Source organism: Schistocerca americana, chromosome 4, assembly GCF_021461395.2.
Source record: "Schistocerca americana isolate TAMUIC-IGC-003095 chromosome 4, iqSchAmer2.1, whole genome shotgun sequence".
Classification (NCBI taxonomy): domain Eukaryota; kingdom Metazoa; phylum Arthropoda; class Insecta; order Orthoptera; family Acrididae; genus Schistocerca; species Schistocerca americana.
This window is the reverse complement of record NC_060122.1, coordinates 608766740-608783859: the sequence shown is the minus strand read 5'-3', so window position 1 is coordinate 608783859 and position 17120 is coordinate 608766740. Positions and strand designations below refer to the sequence as shown.

Below are 17120 nucleotides of genomic sequence, written 5' to 3'. Positions count from 1 at the left end.
TGAGACGAAACAATAAATGAGGATTAATTGTCTCTACAGTTGCTGAATCTCTCAAGACGATCATGTCGATTATAATGACCCTGGCTGTCCACTGATCTTGTTCGTTTCCGTGTTTCCAACTTCTGCTTCACGCCGTACCGCCAGTTTCTTGCATTCACACAGTTGCTACCACGCAGAGACTTCAAAAAGTAGTTTACACATATCTTCCCGCGCTAATACCATTGTGCAACGAGAGTGGCTCATTATCAGAAGAGAGTACATGTTTCGGGTTTCCAACAGACACATTTCTGCTGCGGTATAGATAACAGGTGCAACAGTGTGGGAGTAAATGGTGCGGTAACTGGGACTGTGCTCAAAAGCTGAACTAGGAGACACTAGGAGAAACTTCTAAATCACAACCATATTTACCGTGAAATTCTTGTGATATGTGGACTAAATGCAATGTCACGTTCGCCGTAGTGAAATAATACCGACAGTCTGACCATGGCAGCACAGACGTGAGTGATGCTAATCGGGAAGTCCAGATTTTGCACCAGGCTGAAGGAACATCTGGAGGGAAACAGATTTTTCAGCGATGTAGAAGTTCACAGAGCGGTTATCTTACTGGCTCTGTGGCGAAGGAGTGAGTTTATACTACCGAGGAACTGAACAACTAATAGAACATTCCGGCTGTTGTTTACAGAGACTTGGTAACTATGTTGAAAAATAATGTTGTGTATCTGTGAAGCTTTGAAGTGAAGTGCAGTGTTCAATAAAAGTTTCTTGGCCTGCCATAATAATGTATAGATTACTTTTTGATGTCTCCGCGCCTGAAGCTGTGTTTTGGACTGCGCTAAATTCTTCTCAACAGCACATACCACGAGTTTCTGTGTATTCGATTTACATCACGTTTTTCACTCCGCTCTGTGGCAGGTCTCACCATTTAGGTCCATTGTTTCAGCTTCGTACGACCCTTTGTCGCGTCAGGGTGACGTCCATCAGCCTTCAGGTCACTGTGCCAGGTGTTGCGTCGACCGCTGGAGTTGAGTCCATTAACCTCCATCGTGTAGCGTATCTTTTGCTGCTGCATCATAATCTGTGTCCAAGATATCGTTTACGGTTTTCCCTAATTTTTTTTTCCACCTTCGCAGATGCTCGATAGTGGGAGGTGCAGAGAGTGAGAGAACGCAGGACTTGTGCTAGATATCCGAAATTAGACGACGACTGTCGTAAGTGATTCCAGTTGTCGTTGGTCACTTCACGCCTGTATTGATCTCACACTGGCTGTCGCCGCTGGCCAAGGACCCGACAACTGGGCTTTAGATCTGCGCAGTCCATCCTTGCGGACTGTTGTAAGTCAGTCGTCTGGTTCTCACTAATTAAATTCTGTACATATCTTGAAGAAAACCAGGTGACATTATTTTGCATCAAGCTACTCTTACAAATCGTGCATTCGTCTACCTCAATGTCTTCTTTCTCTCGTTTCTTTTGTCATGAAGTTATGACTATTTGTCATATGTTATGTGCTTCAGGAGGCACAGGTTCAGCGTGCTCTTGTTTTTCTAGACGCCACTGAATTACGTGGTCTGTGATGAAGTCCAGCACCAACGTGCGATTCTCAGTTCGGGATGGCCGGACTTATTCGGTTAGACTGTTTGAAGGAAAAGAGAAAAACAATAAATGACAGGGTTGGCACTTCGGCACAGAAATGATCAGTTCAAAATCAGAAACATAATGTCTCTCTCCGATGGAGCCAGGCGTTCTTCACAGTGCTGCCCGCTGTGGCCGAGCGGTTCTAGGCGCTTCAGTCCGGAACCGCGCTGCTGCTACGGTTGCAGGTTCGAATCCTGCCTCGCGCATGGATGTGTGTGATGTTCTTAGGTTAGTTAGGTTTAAGTAGTTCTAAGTCTAGGGGACTGATGGCCTCAGGTGTTAAGTCCCATAGTGGTTCGAGCCATTTGAACCATTCTTCACAGTTTACATTTCATTCCTTATGCACATTTTTATAATAGGTCTTATGTCTAATATATAATTCAACAATTAAAAATAGTTGTTACATAAGCTGTGAAAACAGAGATGGTCGGTTGAATGATTTAGGGGAGGGGACCAAACAGCAAGGTCATCGGTCCCATCGGATTAGGGAAGGATTGGGAAGAAAGTCGGCCGTACCGTGCCAAAGGAACCATCCCAGCATTTGCCTGAAGCGATTTAGGGAAATCATGGAAATACTTAAATCAGGATGGCCGGAAGCGGGTTTAAATCGTCGTCCGTTCCGAAAACAGAGAGCTTATATTTGTAGGTTAAAAGTAGAACAACAAAGATAAATTAGAGGCAGCTATATTTAGATAGTGAGCCGTCGCAGCAGTGCACTTGAGGTTATGGGAAGGAAGACAAACAGAAATATGGTACAACAAAATTGATTAAGAGAGGGGCAAAATTTGAGTGATCGAATGAGAAACGAAAATAGAAATAAACCGTAACTGGGAGAAGAGTTAATTTTTATGGATCAGATTAGATTATTTTAGACGTACTATTCGTCCTGTAGATCCACAGTGAGGTGATTTTCCAGGATGCAATACATGTCAGAAACCAAGAACACAGTAAATATTTACAAAGAAAAACGAATATGCTAATTGAGCAGCCATAAGACCCAGAAGAAATGTTTCTCATGGATATGAAAAAAGACATATTTCCAATTAAAAGATAATACCAAACTTATCGCAAAACATGTAAATGTTAAATACACTAAGGTATGTGTCATGAAAGTTCTTAGGATATTGTATCCATACATCATTTAATAGAAAAATCATTTTACAATAGTTATTTGCAGTGATCACATTGCTGTACTGAATTTAAACAAAGTCAGACTGAACGTAATAGTCGTATTTTTTAATATTATTAGTAACACACAAACATCAATCGGGTCTATCACTGACAAACCCTTCAGGCTCGTATCAAACTGAACTTCATTAGCAGCAAACTTTCCACTGCTGCTGACGATTTATTGAAAATATGTGATCCAGAATAATGGACACGTCTCTGGGCCTAAGAATGTCACTTTAAATCTTTGTGAAGATTATTCTTAGGTGTAGTATTGATTCCATGAAGTTGGCTGTTACTTTGAAAAGAGATATATTTCTAATAACCAACTGCGGTAAGGAATATTGGGAAGCAGTAGTTAGTGCCTCTAGTTCCCTAAACAGGTCTCTGCAGGATGCTGTTGAGTTCACACCACAAATAATCTTATTACTTATTTTGGGCTCGAAACTTTTAGCTCAGCTCGATGAGTTCCCAAAAAAATAGTACCATGAGAAATTGTGTAACTCAAGTATGCCTAGTAAGCTAACTTATTTACTTTTATGTCACCTATGTCTGACAACAGCTGCTTTGGAAATAGAGGTTTGTTTAGGTGCTTCGGCAGTTCTGTGGTATGCTACACATAGCTGAATTCATCATCAAGCTATAATCCCAAGAATTTCTCTTAAATTCTTTATCTCCTTGTCTTAATCTTTTAGCCACATACTGGCGAAAAATCTCTTACAATTTCTAAACTGCATATAGTGTGATTTTTCGAAGATTAGTGACAAAGAATTGGCTAATAAATGTCTATGAAGAATTCATTTACTGCTCTTTCTAAGACTGAACTTGATTTTCTATTTATTGTAACGTATGTATCATCTGCAAACAAAACGTACTTGCCATCTGATGATGTTGCAGATGAAAGTCCATTGATATACACAGGAAAAAGTATGGGCTCTAAGATGAAGTCTTGTAGTACACTACATATAATTCTTTCCCAATTGGATGATGCCTGATAGCTTAATAAACTTTTCTTTCCCAGTGACACCCTTTGATTCCTGTCGCAGATATTCGATATGAAATATTCCACGGCGTTTCCTGTTACACTGTAATATTCTAATTTAAATAAATGAATATTCTGATTTAAACAGTCAAATTCCTCTGACAGATCACAAAATATACCAGTAGCCTTTTTTTCTCTAATGAATTAAGCACATTTTCGCTATATGTGTAGATAGGCTTCTCAATACCGAAACCATTTAGAATTCCAAACAGTGATTGTTTGTTGTCATATTGTTAAGAAGGCGGGTGTATGTCACCTTTCCTAAAATTTTCGAGAATGCTGGCAAGAGAGAAAATGGGTAGAAATTTGACAGCACTTCTTTGTCTCTTTTCTCAAACAAAGATTTAATTTCAGCGTATTGCAACCATCCAGGAAATGGAAAAGTTATCAGATTTACGAAAGGAAATGCTTCATTTTTGTCTCGAACGCAATGACGTATTTAATTATGCGTAGGGTGGAGGACATTTTGTTCCAAGTGCGGAAAGCAGCAACAGAGGAGTTTGCGAACTTTTTTGTTTAAAAGATGGGCGCAGCTTGGAAGTAAATAAATCTAGTCATGTTGGCGCTATTGTGGCCACTTGTAAACGAATTTCTTGTTGCTTTTCGTCTCTCTATATTCGTTCGATGTCTGTTTAATGATTTTCTTGACGTTTCTCCAGTGCAAGAGGCTGGCGGTGTCAAAGATTCAAGGTTGATTGTTGGCGATGGGTTGGAGTCGATCCCGTGGCCGGAAGTTATAGTATCTGTTGCGCAAACGGCTGAGGTTCTTTCCTTGGTCGTTAGTAGTCCTGGTAAAACATAAAAATCATTAAAAATCGTTGGTCGTAGTCATGCAACTTTTCAGGGTGCAGCCATCCTAAATGGGCATATAAACCAATGAAATGGTAAAACAGACGAATGTTGCAGATATAATGCACGCAAGCGTTCATAGCAGGATCTAACCGTCTACGGTTTTCCCCACCTCTGCCTTGGTGGATTAAAGGGCAATAGTAGTTACACTCCTGGAAATTGAAATAAGAACACCGTGAATTCATTGTCCCAGGAAGGGGAAACTTTATTGACACATTCCTGGGGTCAGATACATCACATGATCACACTGACAGAACCACAGGCACATAGACACAGGCAACAGAGCATGCACAATGTCGGCACTAGTACAGTGTATATCCACCTTTCACAGCAATGCAGGCTGCTATTCTCCCATGGAGACGATCGTAGAGGTGCTGGATGTAGTCCTGTGGAACGGCTTGCCATGCCATTTCCACCTGGCGCCTCAGTTGGACCAGCGTTCGTGCTGGACGTGCAGACCGCGTGAGACGACGCTTCATCCAGTCCCAAATATGCTCAATGGGGGACAGATCCGGAGATCTTGCTGGCCAGGGTAGTTGACTTACACCTTCTAGAGCACGTTGGGTGGCACGGGATACATGCGGACGTGCATTGTCCTGTTGGAACAGCAAGTACCCTTGCCGGTCTAGGAATGGTAGAACGATGGGTTCGATGACGGTTTGGATGTACTGTGCACTATTCAGTGTCCCCTCGACGATCACCAGTGGTGTACGGCCAGTGTAGGAAATCGCTCATCACACCATGATGCCGGGTGTTGGCCCTGTGTGCCTCGGTCGAATGCAGTCCTGATTGTGGCGATCACCTGCACGGCGCCAAACACGCATACGACCATCATTGGCACCAAGGCTGAAGCGACTCTCATCGCTGAAGACGACACGTCTCCATTCGTCCCTCCATTCACGCCTGTCGCGACACCACTGGAGGCGGGCTGCACGATGTTGGGGCGTGAGCGGAAGACGGCCTAACGGTGTGCGGGACCGTAGCCCTGCTTCATGGAGACGGTTGCGAATGGTCCTCGCCGATACCCCAGAAGCAACAGTGTCCCTAATTTGCTGGGAAGTGGCGGTGCGGTCCCCTACGGCACTGCGTAGGATCCTACGGTCTTGGCGTGCATCCGTGCGTCGCTGCGGTCCGGTCCCAGGTCGACGGGCACGTGCACCTTCCGCCGACCACTGGCGACAACATCGATGTACTGTGGAGACCTCACGCCCCACGTGTTGAGCAATTCGGCGGTACGTCCACCCGGCCTCCCGCATGCCCACTATACGCCCTCGCTCAAAGTCCATCAACTGCACATACGGTTCACGTCCACGCTGTCGCGGCATGCTACCAGTGTTAAAGACTGCGATGGAGCTCCGTATGCCACGGCAAACTGGCTGACACTGACGGCGGCGGTGCACAAATGCTGCGCAGCTAGCGCCATTCGACGGCCAACACCGCGGTTCCTGGTGTGTCCGCTGTGCCGTGCGTGTGATCATTGCTTGTACAGCCCTCTCGCAGTGTCCGGAGCAAGTATGGTGGGTCTGACACACCGGTGTCAATGTGTTCTTTTTTCCATTTCCAGGAGTGTATTTGGCCAAATGAGTGATTGCACAAGATTACGTTTCACATCCTGTGAAAACATGTTCCGTAACTTTCGAAGGACATAGGGGGAAGTAGAAGTCTTTCTGCAGCTAGCGATAGTATTTTCTGCCCATCTAATGTGCTCACCCAAAGTTATAAGCAAGTCTTTCACCGTTTCTGGTACCTTATTTTAATGTGTAGTGAACTACAGGAGTAACATTAACCGAGGCTCTAAAAGTTTTCTCATGTAGCCTCTCTTATGGCATTCCGTTAGAATATTTTGCTTATGAATACATAATAATCGTTTTAAAAGCTCAGCCAGTGATATATTATCTTGGAATAATAACTCACAGTAGCTCTTCACTAAAAAATTTGCTTACACGATTTATTTAATCACTCTAATAACTGTCACAAACTTTTTAATCGTCGTTCTCCTCTCGTCATTCTTCCTGTCAACGGTTATGATCAAAGGCTACAAAAACTGTAAACATTTCACAAGCTTGTCCTCCGCCACGTATTATCACAGATGTTTCCGCAATATGTTACGACACAGATTTTACGAGTTTCTTCGACTCTGTACTGAAAACAGGGAAATCGTGGGGGCCGCCCACTGCCGGACTTGAATCCCCTCCTATTTTGTCAGGATACAGACCGAGGACCTGGGTTACGTCATTAGATGCAATAAAACAGTATTCAAGATCATTCCATTTATTACTCAGAATACAAGACGTGGTCGTATCTTCTGCGACTGCTGGTAGCTACGTAATCCGGAGAGGAGTCCGCTGGATCCAATAGCGGACTCAGGGCTGTCGAGAAAGCTGCATCAGCCCGGTAGAAGTTAATGACACCCTGGTGCGACAGTTTGCCGCCCGCTAGCAAGGCAGTCACACCGCGTCGGTAGCTCTGATTGGAGATAATGGTGCCCGCGACGTGTGTGTTTGATTCACCCACCGTCTCGGCTAGTACTCAATCCCTCCCTGGTCACTGCCCGAGTTGTACCATCAGGTGGACCTCGATGACGGATGCCGTGATGTCGTGCTGAATGGAGGCTGGACTTTATTGTCCGTGGCTACAGGTCGTTGATCTCGTAAGGCAGCAAATGTAAGACCGATACCAGAACAATCTCACACACAACATGTTACCATATTATAACAAGAGAATCGGGTGCGAACGACATAAGCGCCATCAAGCCTACTGATCGAGAGTCCTCATCTTGTGAAGGTGGAGTATGTAAGTCGTCGAGGAGAGCCTCCGCTCTACAACGTCATTCGTAATGACCGAATCGGTTATGCTCTTGTCGAGTAGTCAGTGGTCTTCAGTTCCGCTAAATTTAGTTAAAGACTTTGTTACAGTGTCTTTACTGCTTAGTCAGACCCCTACTAGACGTTTTTGCGCTCTACCTAGTGTCTCTTACACAACATTAAGGGAGTAACGAAGGAAGTACGGTCTGCGCTTTTCTAACAGTTTCTTGCTGAGTTCGCTCGCAGTCTCAAAAGTGTCGAGGTAGCTGTCTTCCTGACAAACAGTAACGGTGTTGAAATGTTTACGCTTCCCAGCTGGTGGCTGTTGATACTTCCAAGTGACTGAGTAACGCGGCTGCACGAACTTTACTCTCCTGTTTCCTTACTAATTTGTCGTGTAGCAACTTGCTTGGTTGCATTCTCTCGTTCATTTCCAAGCAAAAGATCGTACATATGTGATGAAGAATTTAAAATCAACAAAGGCAACGTAGGTCACTTAACGTGAAACCGTAATATTTCACAACTCACACATTCATTCGCTCACACATAAACAGACAGAAACAGCCACTGCAGACCACTTTTCTGAAGTACAGAAACTACAAATCCCAATCTACTCACACAGGCTGACAGTTGTGGGGAATACGCTATTGGTTATCAAAATAGCGACACCTTGAAAACGGCAAGAAACGAACGTCAAATTGTCATAAAATGCACTACTTGCTTGAATATGCAAACGATTAAGGTTTCAGCCCATCCACACAAACTACGTTCACTGTGGATACCTGCTGATATCGTGTCGGACCTCCTTTTGCCTGTCGTAGTGTGGCAACTCTACGTGCCATGGACTCAACAAGTAGCTGGAAGTCCCCTGCAGAAATGTTGAACCATTCCGCCTCTATAGCTGTCTACATCTGCGAAAATGTTTTGTGCACTGACTGACATCTCGACTGTGTCCCATACATCTGGCGATCTGGTGGCCAGATCATTCACTCAAAACAATCATGAACACTTGTGGCCTGCTGACATGGGAAATTGTCATCCATAAAAATACTATCGTTGTTTGGGAACATGAAGTCCATGAATGATTGCAGATGGTCTCCGAGCAGCCGAACGTAACCATTTCCAATCAATGACCGTTTCAGTTGGACCAGAAGATTCAGTCCATTCCATGTAAACAATCCACCACCAGCTAGCAGTATCTTGTCGACAACGTGGGTCCACGGCTTCTGTGCCGCACTCGAACCCTATTATCAACTCTTACCAACTGAAATCGGTACTCTTCTGATCGCCCACGGTTTTTCAGTCTAGGTTACAACCGATATGGCCACGATCCCACGATGGGTGATGTAAACGATGTCATGCTGTAGCAAAGGCTCAAGCGTCGGTCGTTTGTGCCATAGCCCATTAACGCCAAATTTGGCCGCACTGTCCTAACTGACACGTTCGTCGTAGGTGCCATACTGATTCCTGGGGTTATTTCACCACTGCTGCTTGTCTGTTGTCACTGACAACGCCGCTGCTCTCGATCGTTAAGTGAAGGCCGTCGGCCACTGTGTTGTCCGTGGTGAGAGTTAATGCCCAAAACACGGTATTGTCAGCACGCCCTTGACACTGTGAATCTCGCAATACTGAATTGCCTAACGATTTCCAAAGTGCAATGTCCCATGTGTGCAGTCCAACTACCATACCGTGTTCAAAATCTATTAACTCCCGTCGTGTGGCTATAATCACGTCGGAAACTTTTTAATTTGAATCACATGAGTACAACTGACAGCTCCTCCAGTGAACTGCTCTTTTCTATCGTAGATGCGCGATATTAGGACCATCTGTGTGAGTGCACATCGCTATCCCAGGTCTTTTGTCACCTCAATGGATGAATAACGTCATATACAATTTTGTATAAAAGGAAAGATTATGTAATGAGTCTCTTACTCAGAAACTGAATTTCGAATCGTATTTGTGTGTGAGAAGATCTTGTTACGCTACGTGTAAGAAGGAGAAATGTCTACAAGCGCATGTCCGAATTCGACAGTTTATCGTTCCACAATATTGCTGCTTGCACTGGCCGGCATCCCATGAATGACTCGCGAGTGTGAGGTCGATGGGTTCAGGAGAGCCGTACTCAACGTCATGCAGAATGTCAACGGTCCAATACGACTAGCGTCCGAGAAGACACACATATTGTTCACTTAGCCAAGCGGGATCGTCTCTCAACTTAGTACAGCTGCATAAATACCTAGTATGAGACAGCAGATAAAAACGGCAAATGGCCGGGACAGGTGAAAGAGCAGTCACACACACTGAGGAAAAAACTGGGTTGTTTGTAGCAGGAAGTGTAGTCACGCGAAAAGTGCTATGACGTTTGAAGAGCAACGCACTGTCAGCAAGGCAACCGTTGTCGCGATCTGCCTTGACGCGGCAGTAGAGACAGGTGCGACAACAGTGGCACCAGACGCCAACACTGGACACGGCAGGGCCACCACGTCATCGTGTCTCCATTGGATACAGCACCATGACGGACATATCCGTGTGCTGAGATTCCGAGGAGAACGGACGTTGCCGCATTACCTTCGCCATCGTCAGACAGATCGAACACCTAGTGCTGTGGTATGGGGATCACTGGATACACAACGCTTTTACGTCTGGTTTGCATAGCCGGTAATTTGGACGAGATCAACCACATTTCTGACGTGTTAAGGCCTGTGGCTATGACCTATGTTCAAGGTGAGCATGACATTGCCTTTAGACAATATAGCGCAAGACCGTAATTGCCCGTGACTCCTTTCTCGATACAGATGTTCTCAGGTCTCTCACCCGTTGGAGTCCGCCCCCGGCAGCTGAGTGGTCAGCGCGACAGACTGTCCATCGTAAGGGCCTGGGTTCGATTCCCGGCTGAGTCGGAGATTTTCTCCGCTCAGGGGCTGGCTGCTGTGTTGTCCTAATCATCATCATTTCACCCCCCCTCGACGCGCAAGTCGCCGAAGTGGCGTCAAATCGAAAGACTTGCACCAGGCGGGCGGTCTACCCGACGGGAGGCCCTCGTCACACGCCATTATTTATTACCCGTTGGAAACATCTGGTCACAGGGTGCCGAGAGACAAGCAACTATTGTTGAAGGACCTCTGACATAGTGCTGAAACAGCATGGAATGATGTAGCCGTATCTATCATCCATAATCAGTCTGCCTCGATATCCAACTGGGTTAGAGTAGCTGTTGCTGGGAAAAGTTGTAGCCTTTTATATCCCGAAATCCTTTACAGATTTAATCAAGCATTCTTCCTACTATATTGTGTAAGCACATTAAGTAAAATTTCTTTATCTACTATCCTCCTTGATGTTTCAGTATAAATGAGTGGGAGGACAGATTCTTCTATTGCATGAAAAAGCAGAAACTTTGACAATATCGACTCCTCTTTCACCTACCCCGCCCAGTTGCCGTTCTTATCTGCTGTCTCATTCTAGCTATTTATGCAGCTGTACTAAGTTGAGAGACCACTAGCAGCTTTTTCCTAAAACTACTAAAGCTGAAAATGGGTGCTGAATGAACATTACTGTTTACGGGAATTTACATCACAGATCTGGCTCTAAAAATGGCTCTAATCACTATGGGACTTAACATCTGAGGTCATCAGTCCCCTAGACGTAGAACTGCTTAAACCTAACCAACCTAAGGACATCACTCATCCATCCCCGAGGCAGGATTCGAACCTGCGACCGTAGCAGCAGAGCGACTCCGGACTGAAGCGCCTAGAACCGCTTGGCCACAGCGGCCGGCCTCACAGATCTGAATATTGAAATAAATTATAGATGAAGTGAGTAATAAGGTACTATTTTATTTTTGTTTTCCAATACTTGAGGATTTGCATAACCGGTCCGATCCCTCCCATCAACCTGTTATCAAATTTTACATCGGAATATAGCACACCATTAAGAAGCCTAGCCAGAGTTTATAAGGACATTTTCTAGTACTGTGTATTCACAATTCATCCTAAATTTTCTCTAGTTATTAAACAAAAATGCCTCTAAGGTGTAAATATATTGGTATATAAATGTAATATTTACAAGATACCAGAGAGGTTCCTGCACAATGTTTGCTTACAAATTTAACACACTGTTCTAATTGGAAAGATCTGTAGAACAATATATTTGTTTATTTTTATGTTAACTCAGTAGCGCAAGAAGGTTATGCTACAGAACAATGTTGAACGTTCATGACGTGGGGAATGCACAATCATAACTAACAGTGATCATATAAGTGGAACCCAGCACTATAGTCGTACTGCTGTAATGACTGGCATTGCTAGTCATGCTACTGGTCCATTTAGAATACATTAGGTGTGATACGTTCTGTAGCCTCTTAGTGACGAGATGCGTGAGCATGTGGAACATACAGGATGTTTCAAAAAGAATGACCTGATTTCAATATTCCAAACTTATTGACAAAAACATACTACTTGCATGGGATGAATTAAAATACCGACAAAATCTTAAGGTTTTAGCTATGCTGTTCAAATGCTATATGTGTCCACAAGCAGCAGCACTAACAAGACCTAGACGGTAGCTAAGCTTTTCATAAACTTTACACAATGGATCTGCTTTTACAGAAGTTACGGCAGCTGTTATTCTGTTCTTCACTTCTTCTATGTCACGAGGTAAGAGGGAGCTGAATACACTTTCCTTCACATATCCCCACAGCAAAATATCGCTTAGAGTCACGCGTGGTGACCTTGGAGGCCGAGAATGCAGCCAGTGTCTCGGGGTCCTGTGGGCCCTATCCAGCATTGAGGCAGATTGTCCATGAGAAAGTGACGTGCGTTGATGTGCCAGTGCGGTGGAGACCCAACCTGTTGGAAAAGGAAGTCAACGGGGTCCTCCTGAAGTTGTGGAAAAAGCCAATTGTACAGCATTTGAAGACAACTCACTCCAGTCTCTGTGCTTTCCTCAAAAAAGAATGGACCGCAGACTTTTTCACAAGGGCATAAAAAAGGTTCGCTTTAAGTTAGTCTCTTTCGTGGTCAGTAATGTTATGAGGGTTCTGGAGTCCCTATATGTGCACGTTATGTCGGTTTGCCTTACAGCTAACATAAATTGTTGCTTCATCACTGAAAATTAACCTTGGTAAAAATGTACCATCTACCACGTCCTCTAGCCGAACATTGCTGAAATCAGCCCGTTTCCTTTTATCAATAACCGTAAGAGCTTGCAATAATTGTAGCCCATATGGTTTATAGACCAAACGACGCCTTAACACTCGCCAGACAGTCTATGAGCCACTGCCAGTCCTCTGCTTGAGCGATGAGTAGACTTTCGGAGACTCCGCTCAAACGTATGGCGAACTCTTCCCAACCTGTCATCGGAAATGCGAGGTCAATCTGGACTCTCACCTTTGCATAAGAATCCTGTCTCTTCAAATTGGCGATACCAACGACGAATGTTTTTGAGTGTAGACAGATCAATGCCAAAAAGCCGACGAAAAGCACGCTGGATGGAAATCCCTGACTCACTCTTTGCAAACTGTAGCACACCAAACACCTTCTGTCGAGAGCCTTCTTACTCTTGACCGGAAACTGAGAAAACCCATTGATTGACATCTAACGCCGGCCGATGTGGCCGAACGACGATTTTTTGAAAAAGATCACACTCATTCAAACAACCAACATTTCCTGGCCCGCACGTCCCATGTTTCGTAATTATTGCCTTCCACAATTAGGTCATTCTTTTGTGAACTCCCTGTACATACTGAAAACAGATTGAGCTTAGAGCCGGTGCTGATGTGACAGTTTTCTGAATTTAAAGAAAAAAGTGTTTTCCGGCCTGAGTGTTGTATAGTTCTACTGATATGTGACTTGTCTCTTTTCAGACACCGTGGAGCAAGAGTGGCAGTTCAAGTTATGGAGTAGGGGCCAACAGTGGGGCGACCAAAGACACCGGCCAGGTAAGGCAGCGTAGTCTGTGCTTATTGCAGGATGGTCTTACCCTTGCAGTACAGTGTGGTTGCATACTCTTTACGAACAAAAGCAATATCCCAAACCTTTACGAATAAATATTATATCCACGGGAGAGTGTGTCAAACTAAGCAGAGAAAAGCGGGGTAAGATCGATGAGCTAAGGCTACAAGACCCTTTAGAGGTAAACTGTTGAACTTATAAATTGTCAGATTTAGAAAAACTATTCATTATTTAATTGAGCACAATATATTAGTCCTTAAAACTAATAGCTTCAGTACTTTTTAGTGAGAGGTCACTTCATAGGAAAAGTCAAATGACTTCATGTTAATCCACTAGTGGAGTAGGAGTGGGCACTCGTAAATACTTTATGGGAATATAGAGAAACAAGATATTCAGTGGAAAAGCGGCAGAATTGTTTACTGTAATATGATTTAACTAATAATATTATTCACAAATTTCACATGTAAAGTAACAATCCACATCATCTGCTCCGCTACAGCTTTTCTGGACCCAGTGAAGACATTTTTAGCGTTGAATCCAGTCTCCTTCTGAATTTGAAAATACGTCTTCAGAATACAAGCAACTGACGTCTAAACTGTTTTTATCGTCTTCATCCACAGAATCATTGTCAAAGGATTGACTGGGTAATGCCCGGTCTTGACCCCACTCAGTGTGTCTGGTCATACCCCAAGAGCAGACGTTATAAAAACGAAACAAAAGCACACTATTGCTCAACCAAATCCCCGTTGTTTGCTAGTGCATAAATACTTACTAATCATATAATACTCCTGACTAAACATAACTTTTATAACTGTAATAACTATTAAATAATCGCAGTTTAAAAATAAAAGAACATGTCATGGTTCAAATGGTTCAAATGGCTCTGAGCACTATGGGACTCAACATCTTAGGTCATAAGTCCCCTAGAACTTAGGACTACTTAAAACTAACTAACCTAAGGATATCACACACACCCATGCCCGAGGCAGGATTCGAACCTGCGACCGTAGAACATGTCATATTCTTGACTAAACAAAGTTTTTATAAGTGAAGTGGCCATTAAATAATCTCAGTTGAAAATCATAAGAACATCACTCAATTGATACCGTAAAACAAACGTACCTTCACAGACGGGGTGAACTGAAGAGCAACAAGAACCTAATATGGTCGCTCTTTCTTCTTGAGCTTTTCTTTTTTCTTTCTGTGCCAAGATTTTCATCTCACAGTAGCATTTGCAACCGATATGCTCAATCATCTGCTGTACGTATTCCAAACTCTTTCTTTCTGTGCATTTTTTGCCCTCTACAGCTCCCTGTGCTACCATACTGCTGTCTTAACAAATGTCCTATCATCCTGTCCCTTCTTCTTGTCAGTGTTTTCTATATTTTTCTTTCCTCGCCGGTTCTGCGGAGAACTTCCTCATTTCTTATCTTATCAGCCCACATATTTTTCAACATTCTTCTGTAGTACGAAATCTTAAATAGTTGTATTCTCTTCTGTTTCAGTTTTCCCACAGTCCATGTCTAACTGCCATACAGTTCTGTGCTCCAGACGTACATTCTCAGAAATTTCTTCTTCAAATTAAGGTTTATGTTTGAAGCTGGTAGACTTCTCCTGGCCAGGAATGCCAGTGCTAGGCTGCTTTTTTATGTCCTCCTTGCTCTGTCCATCATGGTTTATTTTGGTGCCTAGGCAGTAGAATTCCTTAACTTCATCAACGTCGTGATAACCAGTTAAGATGTTAAGTTTCCCGCTGATCTCATTTCCCCTTCTTCTCATTACTTTCGTCTTTCTTGGATTTACTGGAAACTGGAGATTGGTGGTAAGTTCCTGTGGGACCAAACTGCTGAGGTCATCGGTTCCTAGGCTTACACACTTTTAAACTAAGGACAAGACACATACCCATGCCCGAGGGAGGACTCGAACCTCCGACGGGGGGAGCCGCGCGAACCGTGGCAAGGTGCCTGAGACCACGCGGCTACCCCGCACGGCCCCGATTTGCTCTAAATCCATATTCTGCACTCATTAGACTGATCATTCTATTCAGAAGATCCTGTAGTTCTTCCTCACCTTCACCGAGGACAGTAATGTCATCAGCGAATCCTCTCAACTTGAATTTTAATCCCGCTCTTTAACCTTTCTTTTATTTCCACATTGCTCCTTCGACGTATAGACTGAACAGCAGTGGCGAAAGACTATGTTACACCATTTTTACTTCGTACACTTCGTTCTTGGTCTTTTACTCTTATTGTTACCTCTTGGTTTTTTGTACGTTTTGTATATGTTCTCAGGATTTCGAAAAGCTTGCGCCATTTTACATTGTCGAACGCTGTTTTCAGATCGACTAAGCCTATGAACTTGCCTTCATTAGTGGAGCGTAATTCTGTGTCTCTCCACCAAAGGCCATAAATAAAGACATCAGAAACACGGTACCCAGTTTCACCCGATTACCTGCTCTTATCCCACATTCTTCTACTTTGTTCACACCAACAACTGCTGGTCACATTGCACGGATTACAAGAAACACTGAATTTTGTCGCTGTCTCTGAAATGTCCTTGTTCTACAATGAAAACAAGAACTCGGACGCAACCACCCAGTTACCCTACTTACTTGAGTTTCATACAGAGGTCTTCCTTCATGCTTTCCCATAGAAAAATATGCACCATGGGCTCATCAAAGACGATTTTATGCTGTTTTCAAGATGGCACCACTAATGTCGATGTAGAAACATGGACAATTTACAAGCCCGTTCCTCATTGGCAATTTGTGTGTCGTGCTATACCTGTGACATCGTTCAGAAGATGAAACGAACAACTTAAAGAAAGAGATACGACAGGACGCTTTGGTGGAGGGGTGCAACTTAAAAAGCACCTACCTGACTCATCGAGTGGCAGTTTCATTCGGAGGCCGCAGAAATCAGTTTGGTGGTGCGGGGTATTTAATCACCACTTGCAGTTACCAGCGTCAACACTGACGGAAATTTTATGGAAACAACTCAGTTCACCCCACACAAACTGTATCCAATACAGCGTCAAGGGCAAATCGTTTTGTGAGGATATCGTAGCCATTAGTGGAAAGGATTAGCGTTTCCAGAAATGAATCGTTGAGACTGAGCAAATGTTGCACCGGCCGCTTCTGATGGCTTGGGTCACTCCATTTCAGCGAGAAAACTTGTGTGATCAGTTCCTTCTATACCACAGAGAAAATTTTGAATAGAGAGAATTATTCATTGAAAATTGTAAATACTCAGCAGGTAGCCATAAATTATTATTTTTTTATTTCTGAAGTTGTATATAAGCGTTCTGTTTTTGTGCTGCTGCATGCTTCAAAGCATAACGTTTCTCGTGAATTTAATATATGGAGCGAGGAACAGACTAACTGACAAACAGATTTGATTCTGGGGAGTGGGATGCAGGGGGTTTCACAATTTGTTACAATCTCTCCACACTCCCCATCCCCTAAAAAAGTTAATTTTTGTCATCCTCCTTTTTAACGTGCCACAGGTGCCCCGGATTTTAATAAGAATAATGATTAATTTTTTTAATATTATAATTTGTTTACGTAAGTGCTAGTACATCTCTGTAAACAACTTCCAACAAACTGTAATTGAGAGAAATGTAAGATGCAATTGATTTAAGTACTAAAATGCCAATAAACTCTCACAACTTTGACAAAAC

At 43.6% G+C, this 17120-nt stretch overlaps 1 protein-coding gene across 1 annotated transcript in view; it reads left to right on the top strand.

The window, feature by feature from the left end:
- Window positions 1-17120, top strand: part of LOC124613646 (mucin-5AC-like) — a 253948-nt gene that overhangs the window by 145315 nt on the left and 91513 nt on the right. Inside the window, exon 2 of the mRNA XM_047142361.1 lies at window positions 13355-13429. Coding sequence (XP_046998317.1) covers window positions 13355-13429 — 75 coding nt within the window. The remainder of the gene's footprint in view (window positions 1-13354; window positions 13430-17120) is intronic.